General features: G+C 40.3%; 1 protein-coding gene across 2 annotated transcripts in view; it reads right to left on the bottom strand.

Annotated features, from left to right (window-relative positions):
• Positions 1-259: 259 nt before the first annotated feature.
• Positions 260-18,814, bottom strand: part of LOC128875967 (cadherin-99C) — a 120,940-nt gene continuing 102,385 nt past the window's right edge. For both annotated transcript variants that reach the window (XM_054122029.1, XM_054122030.1), the window contains 16 exons: positions 15,572-15,721; positions 14,950-15,168; positions 14,375-14,569; positions 12,432-12,719; positions 11,092-11,409; positions 10,364-10,504; positions 9,941-10,225; positions 9,394-9,567; positions 8,817-9,026; positions 8,285-8,416; positions 8,105-8,221; positions 7,570-7,968; positions 6,840-7,468; positions 6,279-6,509; positions 5,442-5,671; positions 260-4,422 (listed from right to left, as the gene is read on the bottom strand). In XM_054122029.1, coding sequence (XP_053978004.1) covers positions 4,103-4,422; positions 5,442-5,671; positions 6,279-6,509; positions 6,840-7,468; positions 7,570-7,968; positions 8,105-8,221; positions 8,285-8,416; positions 8,817-9,026; positions 9,394-9,567; positions 9,941-10,225; positions 10,364-10,504; positions 11,092-11,409; positions 12,432-12,719; positions 14,375-14,569; positions 14,950-15,168; positions 15,572-15,721 — 4,038 coding nt within the window. In that variant the 3' untranslated portion in view covers positions 260-4,102. The remainder of the gene's footprint in view (positions 4,423-5,441; positions 5,672-6,278; positions 6,510-6,839; positions 7,469-7,569; positions 7,969-8,104; positions 8,222-8,284; positions 8,417-8,816; positions 9,027-9,393; positions 9,568-9,940; positions 10,226-10,363; positions 10,505-11,091; positions 11,410-12,431; positions 12,720-14,374; positions 14,570-14,949; positions 15,169-15,571; positions 15,722-18,814) is intronic.

An 18,814-nucleotide genomic window follows, 5' to 3' on the forward strand; every position in this document is an offset into this window, starting at 1 on the left:
TATTTCGGAAAATGCGAAACAGCGTGCAGTTAAAAAATTGAGCATATGTATCGTTTTTTTATTTATTTGCTGTCTGTAGACCACCCTGCGAAAGCGTTTTACATTGTTGCGAAAATTTTATAGAAAAGTACTAACTGTAATCCAATCTTATAGTATGTGTAACTATTGCAAATGGTAAATATTATTTACTGTACTCTAGATTATGAAACATTAGTAATTCGAAGTTTAAAAAGTGATCAAGCGATGGAAGACACGTGGGTATTTAAATATAATAGATTTATTAGATATTAACAATTTTTACAGCACTCGTATCTCGTTCATCTTAAACAATACACAACTAATGAGTAGATGTTAACGCTCCAGTCGACGGACTGGCGACGCACGTGGGTTACATTACCACCTAAATTAAGTACAAATGATCAAATACCAGACTCATCAGTACGTATCTTGAACGCTTACCACGCGGTTAGAATATATTTCATCCATTCAGTTTGGCATTTTTATGGTCAATTTATATTAGCATATCGCATGCATGTAGACGATTTAACGATATTTTTACATTTTTTAAAAAAAAAAGGTGAAATTAATATATATTCGATTATCGCGTTAAGTACAATGTCGTTAAACTTACAGTTCCTATAGTTGGATCAAAAAAAAAGGAGCACTCAAGCCAATTCATTGTCTTCCTGAAGTTCGTACAGTCAAAGTCAAAGCTTTCTAAAACGATTACTTTTTGTGTATTTTTTTTAAATTATTTCTTCAATCAGAAACGGCATCGAGCAACCAATTCAATTTGATTCAACTAGAATACACTTGAAATACGCTCGACTCATTCTACGTCTAGCGATACTTCATTTCACAACTCAACCATTTTAACCCTTTGCGATTCACCTATGCTTATTTTTGATCAACACAAATTTGAAGTTTCCTCAGGCATTACTACCAACGCATAGCCTGATTGTTTCGGGGTGCAAAGGGTTAAAGCAGTGAAAGTTAACCGAGCGGTAACCACCTCAAAGGATCACTCAAGAACACAGTCCGTTGAATCACATTTTCCTACTGGCGCCACCGCTAGCTGTCGGCTGCAGTTGAATTTTCGGAGCCGCAAGAAAGAAAAAAATTATGAAACGCCCACGCCTGATCGAGAGGGCGCGGAAAACTGATACGTGCATTGTTAAAGGGAGGCTTCGTACCGACGTGGACGCAAACAACGACGCGTACCATCGGTTGAACACCGTTAAAAGTAATCAAATAATATGAGCAACCGAACAGTTATAAATAGAACGATATTATTATACAATGGTTTTTACGTAGGTTTCTCATACATATACATATATAAAATAAGTTCACGGGCCGATGACATTTACATAATACACACACACGACACACACACATGTATTCAAACGCGTCTCTTATAGATCTACGGTTTTATCAATTCCTTACAGCTACGATGGACGGTACGCTCACTGGTAATAATAATTACCATTTGAATATAAATATTATTCAGATATTATTATATTCAAATGGTGCGATGTGATTGTGTTTCAGTTATCAAACATGGCCAAAGTTTCTGAAGCAATTATAACCGGATATTTTTAATTTTATGTTTCGATACCATGTACAAAATACGCTAGATTCTTTGCTTAATCTATAGACTGAAGAAACGCAGGGGTTGCTTGTTATACTGTTGCATATAACCTGATATGGTTGGTTCGAAAACTAAATAGTAATGTGCAAGTGATTTTAGTAAGTTTTTTCATATTTTTATATCTTTCCTTTTTACCAATTAAGTCTCTAAATAACCTCCTGAGGCCTTGTAACATGATCCACAATTTTACAAAAAAAAAAAAAAAAAAGAATACATTGGATGATACCATTTCGGAAGTAAGAGATTCATCGCGTAACAAGCAAGAAATATCGACGAAAACATCTTGGGACGGGGATAATAAAATATTTCACGCTATAGATATAATATAAAAGTCGCTTGAGTGGGGATCTCGGTTTCGTTAATTACATCATTAAATTATATTCGACAACCTAACGGACAACGTTGCATAGTCAGGCACGTTGCATCCGAGCAAAATAGTATAACTCACATTTAAAGTCGTTGTGTCGTAAAATCGATGGCGATTTTGTTGTACAGTCTGTTCCGAGGTTTCGAGAAACAACGTTCTCTACCTCGTTATATACTCGATTTGCATTATAACAAATATTATTTCTAGCGTTCTACTTGCAAATGAGGCTGAGACTAGTCGCGAGTTTCAGCGATTCAAATATTCACTTCCGCATCCAACTTTGCGCAGTGAAAGAGAATCTAAATATTGGTGGATTATAAATTAAGTTCTTTTAATTTGATGTTTTTCTTTGAAATTTTATTTTTATTTGGTTTTCGAGTACTCGAGGAATGTAATAATAGTACTCGATTAGTCAAACATTGGAATAATAACATTCCATTGCTTAAACATTCATATAATGTTATTGAGACGCTCAAATATTAATGTATTCGATACTCAATTATTCACATATTCAAATACTGATATTCGAATTCTCAAATATTAAAATAATAATGATATTGGAGTTTACTCGTATATTAAAATAATGGTTCTCGATCTTTCAAATATTATATTATTGATATTTGAAGACTCAAATATAATAATAATGATGCTCGAATACTCGATTATTCGAAGCTTATTCTCAACATTCGAATACGAGTAAAATACTGGAGTATTAAATTGTTCGAGTAGTCCCAGTTCCACATGCAACGGCAAATGCCTTTTGGGGCGTTTCTAGCGCACAGAAAGAAACGCAGGCTTTTTGTTCGTCATGCGAGCAAAATACTCGCGACCTCGTTTCGGTCGCGGCGCGCACACGCGGCGGGCGTATTCATCGGGACAAGTCGATTCAAAGTACGTCGCGCGGAACGAATCTTGTAATTGTTTAGAATCGCAATTCTATCCGCCCTCGGCTTCGTTATTACGCGTTTCGACGGATAAACTGCGCGAGAAACGAGCAATTTCGCACGGTATGGATCTCAAAAATGTATAATAACTCCCGCTAGTAAGAAACCGAATTGGGTCATTACTTTTCATACGCTCGGGGTTCCTTTTCCCACCGATCGATATTTCGCATACCGTTGAGTGGTTTGGTTTCGCGCGAATCGAGTTTTGAGCAAACTTTATTTCGGACGAAAATAAGCATTTCGAATAACATTTCAGTCTTTCATTTCCTGTTGGGTCGTTTGAAAATAACTCGTGGCATTGATTCATTTCGAATAGTAGGGGTAGCTGTCTGAAAATATATTTGGCTTTCTATATTTCTTATTTTTAATCGTAGATTTTATTAGCAAAGTTTGTATAGAGACCTGCTTGACTTTAAAAATTCCTTGCTGGACTGAAAAATGGCCCTCTGCGGTATATTTAATACAAGTTGTTAATATTCGTACAACCATTGCAATAATACGCAAAATTCAACCCATCGATCGATGCTAAAGGAACAAAGTAAGGGCGGGGGGTGATTCCTAGTCATCTACCCGGGGAAAAATCATGCTCACGAGCGGAAGGTACTACGACTTCTGAGAATATGAGACCTGAGGGGGACCACTGCCCAAATTATACACCGCAATAGATCCTCGATCGAAGTGGTTGGTCACTTAGCATGCAAAGATGGAGGATGTAAGTAATTGGTAGAAGCGCCTACAGGCAGTAGAGATACGATATAGATGGGAGCCCTTCTCATTGGATTAGTTATCCTAATTATTGCACGAACCTCGAGCATTGCAGGAGCCTTTAGCCCCATTTTCCCGCAATAATCGACTTTCCACCGTACCTCAGGTACCCCTACAGTCTCATCACGTTATCCATCCAGCTACATCACTTCGAATCGGGTACCATGGACGGCTAGATCGATAATGTCTCTATCGATGCGCTATATATCGATGCACGAGATCCACCGTCAATACGTTGAGTCAGTTCCACGAATTACACATCACGAGCCACTGAAGGGTTCTTTGTTATGGTACAAACAAAACCACGCTCAGGCGGGGAAACTCCGTGACGGGGTTCCGAGGTTGAGCATCAAATACCAACTTCGTATCCGGTTCTGTTTACAATTCCGTGGTAGTTTCCACCGGACTCTGTTCGCCCAAGTACGTGAATCCCAGATGAGAGTAATCCTTCCTTTCCCTGAACGTCACGTTGTCGTTCGACGGGCTGGGACTCAGCAGGTCGCCGCCACGGTTGTAAAGTGGGTTCAAGACTGGCGTCGCGTCGTGATTGCTCAACGTATTTGCGTTGCTCGCGCTGTGGTTCTTTCTGCCCAGGGTGGATCGACGCAGGGAGTGGATGTTTGTGTCTCCGTGGGTACCAACTATGCTGGAAGCACGCGCCGTGGTCGCCGCCTCGGAACTCACCGGACTCTGTTGACCTTAACAGATGATAAATGCGGCTGTGAATCATTGCCTTCGTTTCCCTGATTATTTGCTAGCACGGCGAAGTTATAAACTGTTTCGAGACGAAAGTTCGAGAGTCTCGCGAAACTCTCCTATCGCAAACTGTACATAATTGATGGCTGTTCGCGCAAAGACTGCACGGAATCCGAGAACAGTGACTTCTAAGGGTATATTGCTCGAGATAATTGAGAAGCTCGTGTTTTGGAGCCAACTCGGACGGTTACTTCTGATGGAATAATATTTTTTGTATAAGATCTGTTTATACATTTAAAGTTTTTGAACCAAGTCTTCTCCTCAACTCCAACACAGAAGTGTATTGCCTATACCGTCCATTATACAGGAAGAAAACTCCTCCATTTATTCTATACAAAACTGCAGAAATTCCCCAAAAATTTGCTGCAAATGTGTAACCAGAAGTAGGAAGACGTGGAGCTCCACGTACCCACCGATAACTATCGCGAAAGTTTACAATGACTTCCCCAAACAATTTTCTTCTTTCGAGAGCGCACAGTATCTAAAATTAATGTTTATGCACCGCTGCAGGTACCAACCGTGAAACACGATTCGTCGGGAATAAACAAGCAGAAGAAGAGCCGCAACTCCAAACTTCCCGAACGTGGAATGGTTAAAGAAGTTGCTCTGGAATAACTCTACACTCCGATAGGAAGGCGTACCTAGCTGTTGTAGCAATTCAACTCGAACATGTGCTTGGTATCTCTTGGTACCGTGTCAGCCACTTGTTCACTACTTGAGCGTAGACAAACTTCGTCTCTATTCGTGACAGGAAATAGAAAGGACGTTGGGTTTGCAGGGTGATTTTAACTTGCTATATGTGTAACGCTTGCTGGACAATGTTTGGTAAATTCCTTTACTATGTTCTCAGACGTGAAATCAAGTTACTAATCTGCTACTTTCATGTTTGAGTATGGAGATTTCGTGACGACTGAACGAAAACATGATGATATTTATAAAGATAATAAAATATTATAATTACCAGTACTTTCTCCGTGATCTTTGGTAATGTAACTGACATTGTCCAAGCTAAACGCGTGGTTCTTGTTACTGAAATCGAGCTGGAGATCGTTGTAGCTGTCGTTGTCGTCCACAGGCACACTCATTTGAAGCACCTGCGTCTCATACTCTTTCAGATTCGGCTCCACGTACACGGGATCGTAACGAGGCACAACGTACATACGCTGCATTCTTTCCTTGTAAGCTTTGTATCTGCAAAAAGAGAAACTTTCGTATCATATTCGTATAATTTAATGTTACTATATTGCTTATAAAGAAGTTAACTTAATAAATACCCGAATGGCTACTAAAATAATAAGAATGTAAACCAATGGAATTTAATTTTTTATGTGTTCAAAATATTCGCACAGAGTATACAATTTCGCAACTGTGATGCATAAAGATGTTACTATGTATTTCCAGAGGTAATCAAGCCGGAAAGCTTAATTCATTCTAATGGAAGTAATGAAGAGAATGCTGAATTTATAGAACACGCGAAGCCTCAGGCCAACAATGCATATTCATAGCAATAATTGAAAACGCTTCTTTCGCATGATACTAACATAACAGCGGCGCTGTTGCTACAATTGAAAGGCTATTTTGAACACTCTTGAGATGGAAGTTTTGCGCAACATTAGAATTTTTTAATAGAAAAAGATAAAATAAAATAGAACACTGATTGCCTTATTGTCTTTTGCAATAAAAATGGACTATAGTAAAAATATGTAAACATGAATACCGAAAGAATGAATGGATCGATATAAACAAAGATTATTTTTAGACTAACAGATGGAAATTAATAAACAAATGCATAATTTACCTGGACCAGGAGACGCAGATATAGATGATGCCAGCGATGCCTAAAATCAATATGACGCAGGCGATGATTATCAACGCGTATGGAAACACTTCACCACTGAAAGCGATGGCAGTCTGCGTTCGCACTGGTTCAGGTGGTATAACAGGTGCATGAATGTCGATCGCGGTGGCGCGAACCAATGTGGATACGTCGAAAGTGATGTTCGTCATTGCTGGCTTCTCCATGATCGACCTGAAACGAAATCAGTCCTGTGTAGTTCAAGAATTATCGCGAAATGCGAGGTCGTGGATGAATTGTTGTTCCAGGATTACGTAGTAGCTGCGAAATGGTTACGTCAGTTTGCGATGACTATGATATTTCTATGCCCTGTAACTTGTTTGCAGGTCAGAGAATTAAAAATATCCTCGAAGTTGAATTGGATTAAAAATCATAAAAAAATTCAAGTAGAATGTTTGAAGTAGAATTTATATTCCGTTAATGAAATCAGTTCTTCTAATCTGTACTTTTTTTTTGTAATTATGGAAATTCCACTTATAAACAACTAATATAAATAAAATTTACTTTTGTATCCTCGAGTTGTTCCTGTCCAAAATAATTTCAGTGTCGGGATCAACCGCATAGAACCAAACGTCAGAGTCCTGAGGGTACTGTTCTTTGGAGCCATTCCTCGACAAATTTGTCCTAACAGCAATTTTGCCGATGCCTATCAGAAGCCCACTCTTCTCCTCAATGATGCTCGCTATTTTATCAGCGTCCGTCCGCAAGGCATCGGGAGTTGCGTCCGTGATCACCAAGATCATCAAATTCTCCTCTCCGATCAAGTTCACGATAACTGGGGCGACGATCAAGTTAAAGTTATCAGTCGAATTAGGATTGTCACGTACTCGCACGTCGAACTTGAATGGAAGTTCCGACGGATCTATATTGTCGAACGTCGCGGTGGTTGTTATTATTCCTAAGGAGCTGTCCATGGCGAAGTGTTCGAAGCCTCGTCCTCCATGAATTTTGTACTCGAGTTTCCCGTATTTCCCGCTGTCCTTGTCGTGAGCCTTCACTTGTATCACCGTGGATGCAAACTGAGCCGTTCGAGGAATGGCGGCGAAGTAACGTCCCCTCGTCAGCTTTTTATTGCTCTCTGGAAAGATGAACTCTGGCTTGTTGTCGTTCACGTCCAACACTTGGATCTTCACCTGGAATTCGAGGGAAAATGGAAATCGGAAATAGACTTGGGTTATTTCTTTGAAAGCGAACTAAGAATTCTTCAATAAAATATCGAGTTTCCACTCTTTACCATGGTTGTGTTTCTCCCAGAATTCAGAAGACCAGACAGAGACTCCAGCTTGATCTTGATTTGATAGGACTCCGTTGTCTCGTAGTCCAGGGCCCCCTTCTTCAATGTCAGCGCGCAGTTCCTCTCTTCCGTGACGTTCGCCTCGAACAATCCATCCTCGTTACCATTATAGATTTCGCATTTCAGCGGAGTAGTGTCGTGCGCGTGGCTGTTAATGATCGTGATTATCTTGATGAGCGTGTTGTCGCTCGCGTCTTCGGGTACTTCGACGTTGTACGAGTTCTCCGCGAAGCCCAGGCCAATTTCTGGCGGCACGGTGGCAACATGGCGGACGTAAATCGGTACTGTCGTGACGGACGACAATTGCGGCTCTCCCATATCGTACGCGCGCACGTCCACCTAAAATATTAATGGGTGCGTCGCGATAAATTTCCAGATTCCGCGTTAAATTTCATGGCGGGATTAATAACAAAACGGAAATAAAGACTTTAGGGTGTGCAGCGACAGCGACGCTGGAAGAATAAGTTAATAATACCTGATATTCCGTGTCCGTTTCTTTACGTAAATCGTCCCTTATTCTGAGCACACCGGAGTCTGGATCGATCAGGAAGTACTTGCTCGCTATCCCACGGCCGATTATTTCATATCTCACCTAAGGCCAGACAATAACAATCGTATCCTCGAGCTTTTTTATCCACGGATCGTAAGTACTCACTTGATTTCCAGGAGCCGTGCCATCGGAATCTGTTGCTATGAGATTGATGACCGTCGTGCCGATGGGAACGTCGTCGTCCAAAGTAATCGGACGAGGAACTGACGTGAACACTGGCGGAATGTCGTTAACGTCCTGGAATAATAAAGTATCGTAAGTACCATTGTTCTTGACTAACTAAAGGCTTATTGTTCGCCTCGATATTTGCTAGTTTCGCAAATTAATTAGTCCCACGGATATTGGTTTCGTTATTAATTGGCTAGTGAAAGTGAGCAGTTATAAATCTGTCAGTTTCTCTTTAACGCATTTAATGTTAGTTGGCGTATGCGTGTGCAATGGTGCAACGAAGATTTTGTACTGAAAATCCGTTTTGAGAGGACGGAAGATAAAAGAAAATTCTTTTTTAGTCTTTTGGACTAAAGAAAAAAAGATTTACTTGTCACGTCATCTTCTATAGAATTTTAATTACTTCCCCTTTTTAGTTAAGTGGAGTGCCACGAAAAGTATAAAAGTATAAAATTCTACAATTCATTACCTGAACATTGACGATAACTTTGGTGGTGGATCCAGGTAAATCACTAGTGTTTTCCTCGGTCCCAACGATGAGAATGTGTTGGCTCTCCCTCTCGTAGTCCAACCCACGAAGAGTTTTAATCACTCCAGTTTTCGGGTCTATGCCAAACAGTTCAGTGTCTCCTTGTTTGATCGTGTATGTAATGTGCTTCTTTGTGTCTGGATCATCGGCCTGGAATTAAACGCGTTCACTTTAGGCCCGAGGAGGATGACCGTTCGTCCAGAACTTATGGCGTTCTTTGCGCCACAAAGGTATAGCGGAAATCGACCACGCAAAATGTAATTAGACTAGCCACCTCATGCAGAAGTGTATTTTAATTATAATTAAATTAAAATCGCAGGGAGTCTGTGCTGGCATTATCATTTAAGATGATATATTTTAATGTTAAAATTGAATGTACTTATGTTATTCACAGACATTAATATTAAAATTAATTACTCTATACATTTATGATCATTTTACGATAAACTTTCGGATTGACCAACAATGTTCTAATTTTAATTTTAAGGGATTTCTCCTGTTTCGAAATTAAACTCACCGCCACTTGAATAACAGTGTAATCTGGCACATTTTCCTTAACTCGTGCTTCGTAGCTGCTTTGATGGAAAACGGGAATCTCATCCTCGACGTCTACGACTTTCACCGTCACGGTTGCAGTGGCTAGACGATGATCTGGAGCACCGTCTCTCGCGGTTACCACGAATTTATATTCCTGTAAATCAGAATTTAATATCAACCGCAATTTACGGAGCGCTTCTAAAATTAAGGTGCGCTTAACGACGTTTGTAAAGAACATCACGACTGGAAAATCGTGGTATTATTAAATACATGTCGCGTATAAAGTGTTTTCGTTCGAATGACGTCACGGCAGACATCATGCAAAAGTAACTACGAGTATAATAAAGAATCTTAGGGAAAATTAATTCAATCTGTACGAATTCAAACAGAATATGATTCAGAAAAAAGGAGTTAAGTAACTAATATTATCATATCGTCACATTCTTGTCGTATTATCGTCGTATCATCTTCATCTACCCTTAAATCTCCATTTTCCCTTCCCCTGCAATAATAAAAGAAACACTCACGTCATTCTGCTCGTAGTCCAGAACAATCTTCGTCAGGACATCGCCAGTTTCGGGATCCACAGTAAAAGGAATATCGTCGGGTGCGAAGTACGTAATTTCGGCGTTGACGCCTTCGTCGGCATCTTCCGCGTGGACACGACCGATCAATTTACGGGCCTCACCCTCCTTCACGGTGAACTCGTACGGCAGGTCCACGAATTCCGGATTTTTGTCGTTGATGTCAGTCACCTTGATGTTCACCGTCGCCGTGTTGAACAGACCACCGGAATCTTCGGCCTTTATCAGCTGTCGGAAGAAACGGTCGTCTCAGATAAGAACCACGTTATTGCCTCGCAGCAGTTACGAGAAACGGCGATTGCTTTTTCTTGTAAGGCGGCAAGTTTTATGGGGCGACGCCCGAACAACCATCGAACGAAAACTCACCAGCTGATAACGAGTCAGGTCCTCCCTGTCTAACTTCCTTATAACGGTGATCACGCCAGATTTATCGCCGATCGCGAATTGGCGTAGATCGTTGCCAGAAACAATTGAGTAGGAGACCGGGTCGTTCTCTGGATCGATCGCCTGAAAAATGTTGTCGATTATTAAGTACGACACGTTGGATGGATTGAGCGTTTTAGGGGTGAACGTATTGGGTGTCTTAGGCAATTGGGATGAATCGTATCTTCAATTATTGCCAATCTTGTTGTTACTGAATTTATGAGTGATAGGAAAGACTCTGTACTGAATTGATTTCACAATTTATGTTTTGATAATTAGAATTATTAATGCATATGTGTGGGGATTTTTTTGCAAATGTCAGAAAATTAATGTACCCGCAGATTTTTGTTATTTAATATTGATATTCAGTGAAATACATTCTTCAACCCAACAATACTTTGCATTGAACAGATTCAAATATGCTAGCATCGAACGAAATCGATACACGTTTGATACTTCTACGAAAATTCCGGTATAGATCGGTTGCACGTAAGGCGAGCACAGTACCGATACTATTACAATAATGCTCTCAAGTGCGTTTCGTTCGAATCAATAGAATTAAAAATTCATCAAGAGTTCCGAGAAATCAAAGTTAAAATGAACTACGGCTAACACAATGCCTACAATAATGTCTATGGTTATCTAATAATTCCAAATACACAGATACTTACAGTAATTGTTGCGACTGTTGAATTAATCGAAGCTCCCTCGCTGACCTGCACTTCGTACACCGATTGTTGGAACACGGGACTCCTTGTATTGGGTCCAGGGATCACGTTCACCTCGACTATCGTTTGCGAATATTTCCCGCCTTTGTCCGTCGCTTGGACCGTGATGCTGTACTGTTCACCAGCGTTCAATTTCCTCACGGACTCGATCACGCCGGTGATGGGATCGATTTTGAATTTTTGCAAGCCGTTGTTCGATACGTGGTAAATACTGTACGTTATTTCAGCATTCTCCCCGTTGTCATTGTCCGTCGCTTCCACCTAACGTGTTCAACGTAATTAGACCAACTTTTCTGGTAGATTTACAATAATATTGAGATCGTAGCCATGAGAAACCAAAGCTATAGTACAAGAAAACAATCATTTATAGTTTTGGTCTATTTCGTGTAGGGTAATTTTTTATTAGAATAGATTCGAAAGCTTGTATTAAAAAGTGTATTCTACACAATAATTCCTCCACCTCTGTTAAAAATAAAGTAGAATTTCCAACGTAAACTTTTACGATACCCTACTGACAAAAGAAACAGTAAAGTTCTTCCTGCAATAAAACAAAGTAAGAAATTCTACTTCGCTCCCCGCCTACAGGTCCTAAAACCATAAAAAAAAAAACTCCAGCTAATTGAAACGTAAAAAGTGCTACAGTTTCGAAATCATAACAAACACTGAACGACCAAACCCAAAGTTGTACACAGTGCGAAACCACGCAAGTGGAGGTTTCCTCTCTCAGGTTACACAATGGTAATTAATTGTAATGAACTAGGGATCGATACTCGCGATACCGCGGATAGTGCTCCAATCGAGGCCACATAAACAACCGGTAAAAAGTAAACGTGAACATTGTATATCACGGGATCCTCGCGACGAGAATCGAACGGTTACGAAATAGAACACTTCTTATCGCTTTCGGAATTTATTTCGTCGAGATCCTCTGTTTCAAACTTAAGCTATTCTCGACTACGCTCATAAATACGGATGCAGTTTCCCCCGAAGCAGTCGAGCGGCGATGGCGTTGGAACATGATAGATTTACTAGGATGTTTTCAAACCGCGCGTCCATACAAATAAACCGCGTTCATTTAATTACGACGAAGGCGAAATAAATTAGATGAAAAATCGTTAGAGAGAGTGCACGCGTCGTGGATATATCATTTATGGTTGGAGAACGAATTAACGGTACATGTTTTATTTACAGTGATAAATCACCTGTAATATGTAGTATTCGAACGTTTTTTTCCATTTCCGACGTTAACGACGAGGAATTAGTTGCAGTAAACGTGTACCTACCTTCGTTACCACCCTCTTCGTTTCTCCAGCTTGGACGGTGATTGGCGCTGTCATAGGGAGCGTAGGAGCGTTATCGTTGACGTCGTTCAAAGTCACAACGAAGGATAATGGCGTGGACGCAGCGACCCCCGTTTTTTCCCTGGCGACCACTTGAAACCGGAAACGTCCAGGGCTGGGAGGATCTCGGTCCAGATTCTCCTCGTTCACGATCAACATTCCGGACGGGTCGATCGCGAAGAAGTTCGTGGTCAGCTCGAAGGTGTACACTGGCTTTGGATCCTCGGGGCTCTGGACATTGTTAAAGAATATTATTTTTGTTCTAGTTGTTTGATTTTATTAGCTACACTTGTACAAATTAATTGTATGAAGAGAAAGGTGAGAGGTATTGCGTTTTTTCCCGAGAAACGGAGGCACTAATGTTGTTTAATCTTTTGACTGCGAATGCAAAGGATTAATAATAATTATGGATAATATTTCTGCAAATCAAGTAGCCTGTATTCTTTGTTAGAGTACGAAGAATGACTGAACAAAATTTCATCTGGGTTGGACAAAAGCAACCCGAGCAAGTAATCGCTATCGCGCATACTTTGAACGTTACATTCCTAACGATCTTAAAATACTTCCGAAGCACTCCAAGTACAAATATCGCGAACGTGCTATAATAAGGTGTTCGAGAAGACATCGTAACATTTATTTTCCCACAAAGTAACCACTGGATTTATCTCGGTGCAACTATAAACCGAAACACGACTACGGCGCCCGCATTCCCGGCTACCGAAGAGGTCCAGCGATAAACGATTTCGCAAATGAACACTTGGGGACGGTGCGGATGTCGTCAGGGTCCAATAAAGTTTCCCAAAATGTGTCCAACGGCAAGTGACCAGCGCGATTTCGCCGCGCGGGATTCGAATGCTGCATACAATTTCAGTCCCAGTAATTTCCACAAAACGGTCGATACCTTTGCGAAATGAAACGCATCGAGTACACGTTAATCCACTTGCGGATATTGGGTATTTTCGTGAACACGTGGAAGCTCGTCGCGCTCACTTGTCGGAAATTTTACGTCACCGTTAAACGCTTTCATAGAGCGAATACAGGAATCGGCTGTTACGTTTAACGGCACGCTATAATCCTTTTCAAGAATTTTGGTGGGTCAGGAATATTCCTGTGTCGGTTAAGGTCTCTTTTGCCTACGGTTTTATGCTTCGCGGCGAACCTCGGTAATCTACCGGAATGGTCGCGTTTGGACTAATAGGTGTGTTATTACAGGAACGTTTCTGTACTTATTTTGTTTAATATGCACATGACAGGGATTTTCAAAGTTTGCAATTTGAATGCTTTGTTACAAGGTTTTTACTAGTGTTTCTTTAAGGGGATGTAAATTACTTGTCATTAAAGAGATGAAATAGTTTGGATATCACAATCTAGGAATTTGTGATAAGAATGGAATACGTTAGTACTTTATATTATATTTACTTCGAGTAATATTTTATAATATACTATGGGTAATATAAAATCGTAATCAAATAGACAGTAAATTCAAAATAATTATAAACGATGCTGTCTCGTGTATCTGTCCCTATTTATTTATAGCTTCAATTATTATAATCTTGTTCTCCAATTAATGGATACCCAAATCGCCATCTGCAAAAATTCGCTATACACGCAATGGTTCCTCTTGTTAATTCCTAAAAGATCTCGTCTAAAGTGGTCGGATTAGATTAGAGTAGCTCGAATACCGACAGGGGCGTGGATATCAATTTCTCTGCTCGCTGCTTAATCGCCCCTTAACGGGTATGGTTAATTTTTCGCGTTCTCGCATCGCGTTCTAACGGCTAAACAGGAGCGTCGTTCGCCAACAATGAGGTGAATTAAACGGTCGATTCGTATCTCGTTCACGGTTCGTTGAACGGGAGGAGATCAAGTTTAAAGATTAAACTTACCAAATCAGCGTCTGAAACGGTGAGCACTATGGGATCGCCATTTTTGTCGATAACCTTTGTTCCGATCGGAGCGTTCTCATCGACGAAACCCTCTACGTTCGACGCCGTTATAATTGGAGGATTGCTGTCGACTGGCTTCACGGTAATAGTCAATTTAGCTGTGGCCGATCGTTTCGCCTCAGATACCTCGACGGCCTTTCGTGAAATAAATAAAGCTTTGTTACACCCTTATCGGCCCTCGTACTCGGCACTGCTATGCTTCCTTCAGCGCTACCGCGCGTAAGGTAAGTGGCACCTAATTTCTACATCGATTCAGTCATCGACAGTTCCAATTTTAATTAAACACCATTGTTTACGTCCAATAGTTTCATTATCTACGAATTAAAATAACTATTCCGTTGTACAGTGAGCTATTTTTGTATTTGGACGTTATATTATGGTAAACGAATAAAAATATGTCCAATTAACTATTCGGTGAAATAAAGACGAACGACTATATGGTATTCTTATACGTCACGTATAGTTCGAATACAATTGTACCCATATTCCTGGCAGTGATTCAACTCAACACTCACCTTAATGATAATATCGAACTTCTTCGTGACCGTGGTGTCGACAGCCTTAATTTGCTTCACGGCGCCAGTGCTTGGATTTATTTCGAAGAATTCGCGATAATTAGGTGGACTGCCACTGAGGAATGAGTAATGAATGGGCGCGTTGATGCTGTCCATATCCACCGCCTGTATTTTCTCCGGCGATATATTGAGTATCCCTGACAACACTCCACTGGATACCTGGCAACAAAAATTGTACAATTTATAGAACCAGTTCAGCACTTTATATTCATGTTTCATTAGATTTAAGAGCTGAGAAATCGGTAACATATTAACACTACAACTACAATACTATGTAAGGCAATTTTACTCGTATTAATGTCGAACTTTTTTTTAAAATTACTTAATTATTAATTCAGTTTAATTTCTCCAAAAATTTAGTAAAAGTAAATATTGAATGTTAGAAATATGACACTTAGGGATAGAATTACATATTGTTCTTGAAGTGACAAAGGAACAAAATTAAATAGTGCAGTTTTCTTTTTGTCATACGTACTTCGTCAAATGCAGAAGAATTTATGAATCGATGATTTAACCAAGCAAGCACACATGATTTATATGAATGTCAAATAAATTTACATACCGATGCTGAATATTCAGGGTTAATACAGGCACCGTCCGAAAGCATGCACCCTTGGTAGATGAAGGAGGGATCTTGATCATCGTCGTCCCTAATATTCACTGTCAAAGTAGTGGTAGATGTGAATCTATCAGACGTGTTTCTGGCTCGATCCTGCAACCAAACAGTTCAGTAGTTATTTCATTTGCTTCCACCAATTACGACGGTGCTTTAACACTTTAATAATTATTATAGTATTTATGTACACTGGAACAAGAAAAATGTAATTAGCATTTTAGTTGGAACACCATCGTGACTGAAATATGTACTAGTTTCCGATCCTGATAACCCAACGGGAAAGCGAGTACGCGAGGAGATAGAATTAACTGCGCACAATTAGCCACAGGAAATCATAAAAAAATAATTAGAAGAGCAAAAAATAATAATTCTATTGAATTTACAATTGGAGAACAGCATTCTTCCTCAATAATTCTTTGATATTCTGCTATTTTGCACTGATATACTATACCGTTGTATTATGCTGCTATGCTGTTCTACAATACTACAATCTACTTACATACACTCGCTGTAATACTATATTATAGCATAGATGATACTACATATTGCACATAGCGGTGTGACCCAACGCGTCAAAAATCGCAATATTGCAAACTATTTCCGCAGGCATTCGAATATTTTCCAAAGCAATGCCTGGTTCGCTATCGAATTTTAATAGAAGAGGGTGGAGCCTTTCTAGAGCGACGTTTTCGACGCGGTTACGAGCGGACTCGAAGCCATCGTGACCCAGTACCAGACGTCGTTACCGCTTCAGGAGGACCTCTCTCTTTTACTGTGCCCTGTATTCTTTCTTCTTTCTCCTCTTTCGTAACAACGGGCGTGGCTCCGGTTGCCGTACCTACGATGCAATTTCGCTTGATTCATTGAAATCGAGGAAAACGTCACCGGCGACTCCGTCGGGCGCACGTGTGCCCCTCGTAACTTACCAGACCCCCTCGCAGTCCTATCGAGAACGGAATTCGTTACCAATCGGCCTGTTATTGTCGCTTGGCAATTTGCGACTGGCAATTGTTTCCTTATTTCAAACTTTACATGGGGATGTGCGCCAGTTGTTTGCACGGTGACAATTTTAGAGCGCAAACTTCGCCGATTGGTTCGCGTAAACGAGTGTAGAGAGGGTGGGTACATAATGTATGGAGCCTGTTTCAGGGATTATTTCTTCGGAACGATAAAATAAATTGTAAGCTTTGCGTCTATCTAATTGTGGTTCCGAGTCGTAGCGAATTTTATGTCGGAGTAATTATTTCGACTACCATAGAGTACTAGTATAATAGACAAATACAGTATACGTATAGTTATATTATATAGAAGAAGAGATGCTGAACTATTCTCCTATATTACACTACTCCACTATATTACTATATTGTACTGCTATAATATACATATCACTACACTGCAGTGTGTGTGTATACATGGTCCATCCAGTTAACAACAATACTGTATCCACAATCGAAACGCACGAAAACTTCTCCGCCCCACGAAACGAAGGACAATGGGTCCGAGAAGAAGTAGACCAGTTGTTCCACATAATATTCAAATGAGCCACACCTGTATCCACCAGCTGTTGCAGCCAGTACACCTTGATCTCGGTGGAAAGACCGATCACGGGTTCAAAGATCCGTAGAGGTTCGCTGCGATCTTTTTTCGCGTTTCATTTGTATCAAGATACGAGAGTGAAACCGGTACGCATCACCGTTGATTATGGTACACCGAAGTTACCTCGTTTTTCATTCGTAGCCAACATACGTTGCCGCGAAGGGTTGATTTTCTACATTCTACTTCTTGTGCGTTCCCCGCAGAGGTGACGTAATTGTCGTGCACGCCGACTTAATTCAATTTTTCCCGTCTTCTAAATTGCACCCCGTGGGATGAATTCTATCGTCGTGGAGCGCATGAGCTATTTATAGTTTGACCACAAAATAATTTCATCCGTGGAGAATCTGTGCAGTGCATTGTTAGCGTTCGGGGTCTGTTATTATTATTAAACGTGTTATTATATGTATCGTACATAGATGAATATGTACAGGGTGGGTACTAAAAAACAAAGAAGACATTTCAAAGTTGTAGTTATTTTCACTTCACTCACTTTTACAGGAAAGTGAAGTCGATAAATATTATAGTAATTATTCAAATTCACGTATACTGTTTAAGAAGTACTGTCTCAGGTTTGATCCATGCCATTTAGAATGGGAGGTGTTGAAATTTGATTTCTATTTAATTTTATAACGCTTAAAGGTATGTTACACATTAATTTGAATAGGCGAAGAATAAGTGGTACGAACTTATGGAATGACCTAATATATTCTTTCTAATTTTGCCAATCGTTTGTGTAAAACACCATCAGGTCCTAGTAAGCTGTCTAGAACCCCATAACGAGCTCCTACAGAGAGATCCTTTTATCGAAGAATCTTCCAACCTACCGTCATTAAATTTTCTAGCACAAATAGTGGAAACAGGCTTTGTATTTTCCGAAGGTGCGCGTGGGATCGCCAACCTGGCCGCTTGCCCGACACCCTAACGGTTTGCTAGCGGACCACGGTTTATGGCTGCTGGTGTACAGGCCCAGAGACTCTTAAATCCGTGGCTTATCTTTCGCGCGTAATAAAATACAAGCACTTCGGTTGGTTTTCTTCGCAGGGAACAGTTTCGAGTGAATTTTTTCTCGCGACCAGGTGTAAACCTTGTCCCGCTACAGTCGTAATTTTGGGGTTGAATTGCTGCGGTGTCTACGCACCCGTGACACCTGATGCAAGAAACACCATCCGTGCTTAGAAAGTCTTCTTATCGTAAATTAAATTTCCTGTCAACCTTCGCATAGCTTACAATAAACCAGTACGGGAACAACCATGTTTAATACTGTTGCACACGTAACTTAGTCTCAATGTTAGTTCCTTATTACAAAGGAATCAATGATTTTGTCGCATTCATGCATTGTGATTCAATGCTATTTTATGGTACATGAATTCTTTGGTTTAAGAATTGGCCGCAGGGATTCCAGATTTATATTGTTGTTACGTAGTTTTACTCTTAAGATTACGCTCCTAAAGATTGGACAGCAATTGAAAACACTCCTTGTATGATATCAAACAATTGTAGCATCTGTTGCTTGGATTTCAATATCTGAAGAACTAGAATCAGTTGTTACTGGCTCTGGTTGGAGACTTTGTAGCTGTTGGGTTGGATCTAGAC

Source organism: Hylaeus volcanicus, chromosome 4 (assembly GCF_026283585.1).
Source record: "Hylaeus volcanicus isolate JK05 chromosome 4, UHH_iyHylVolc1.0_haploid, whole genome shotgun sequence".
NCBI lineage: Eukaryota > Metazoa > Arthropoda > Insecta > Hymenoptera > Colletidae > Hylaeus > Hylaeus volcanicus.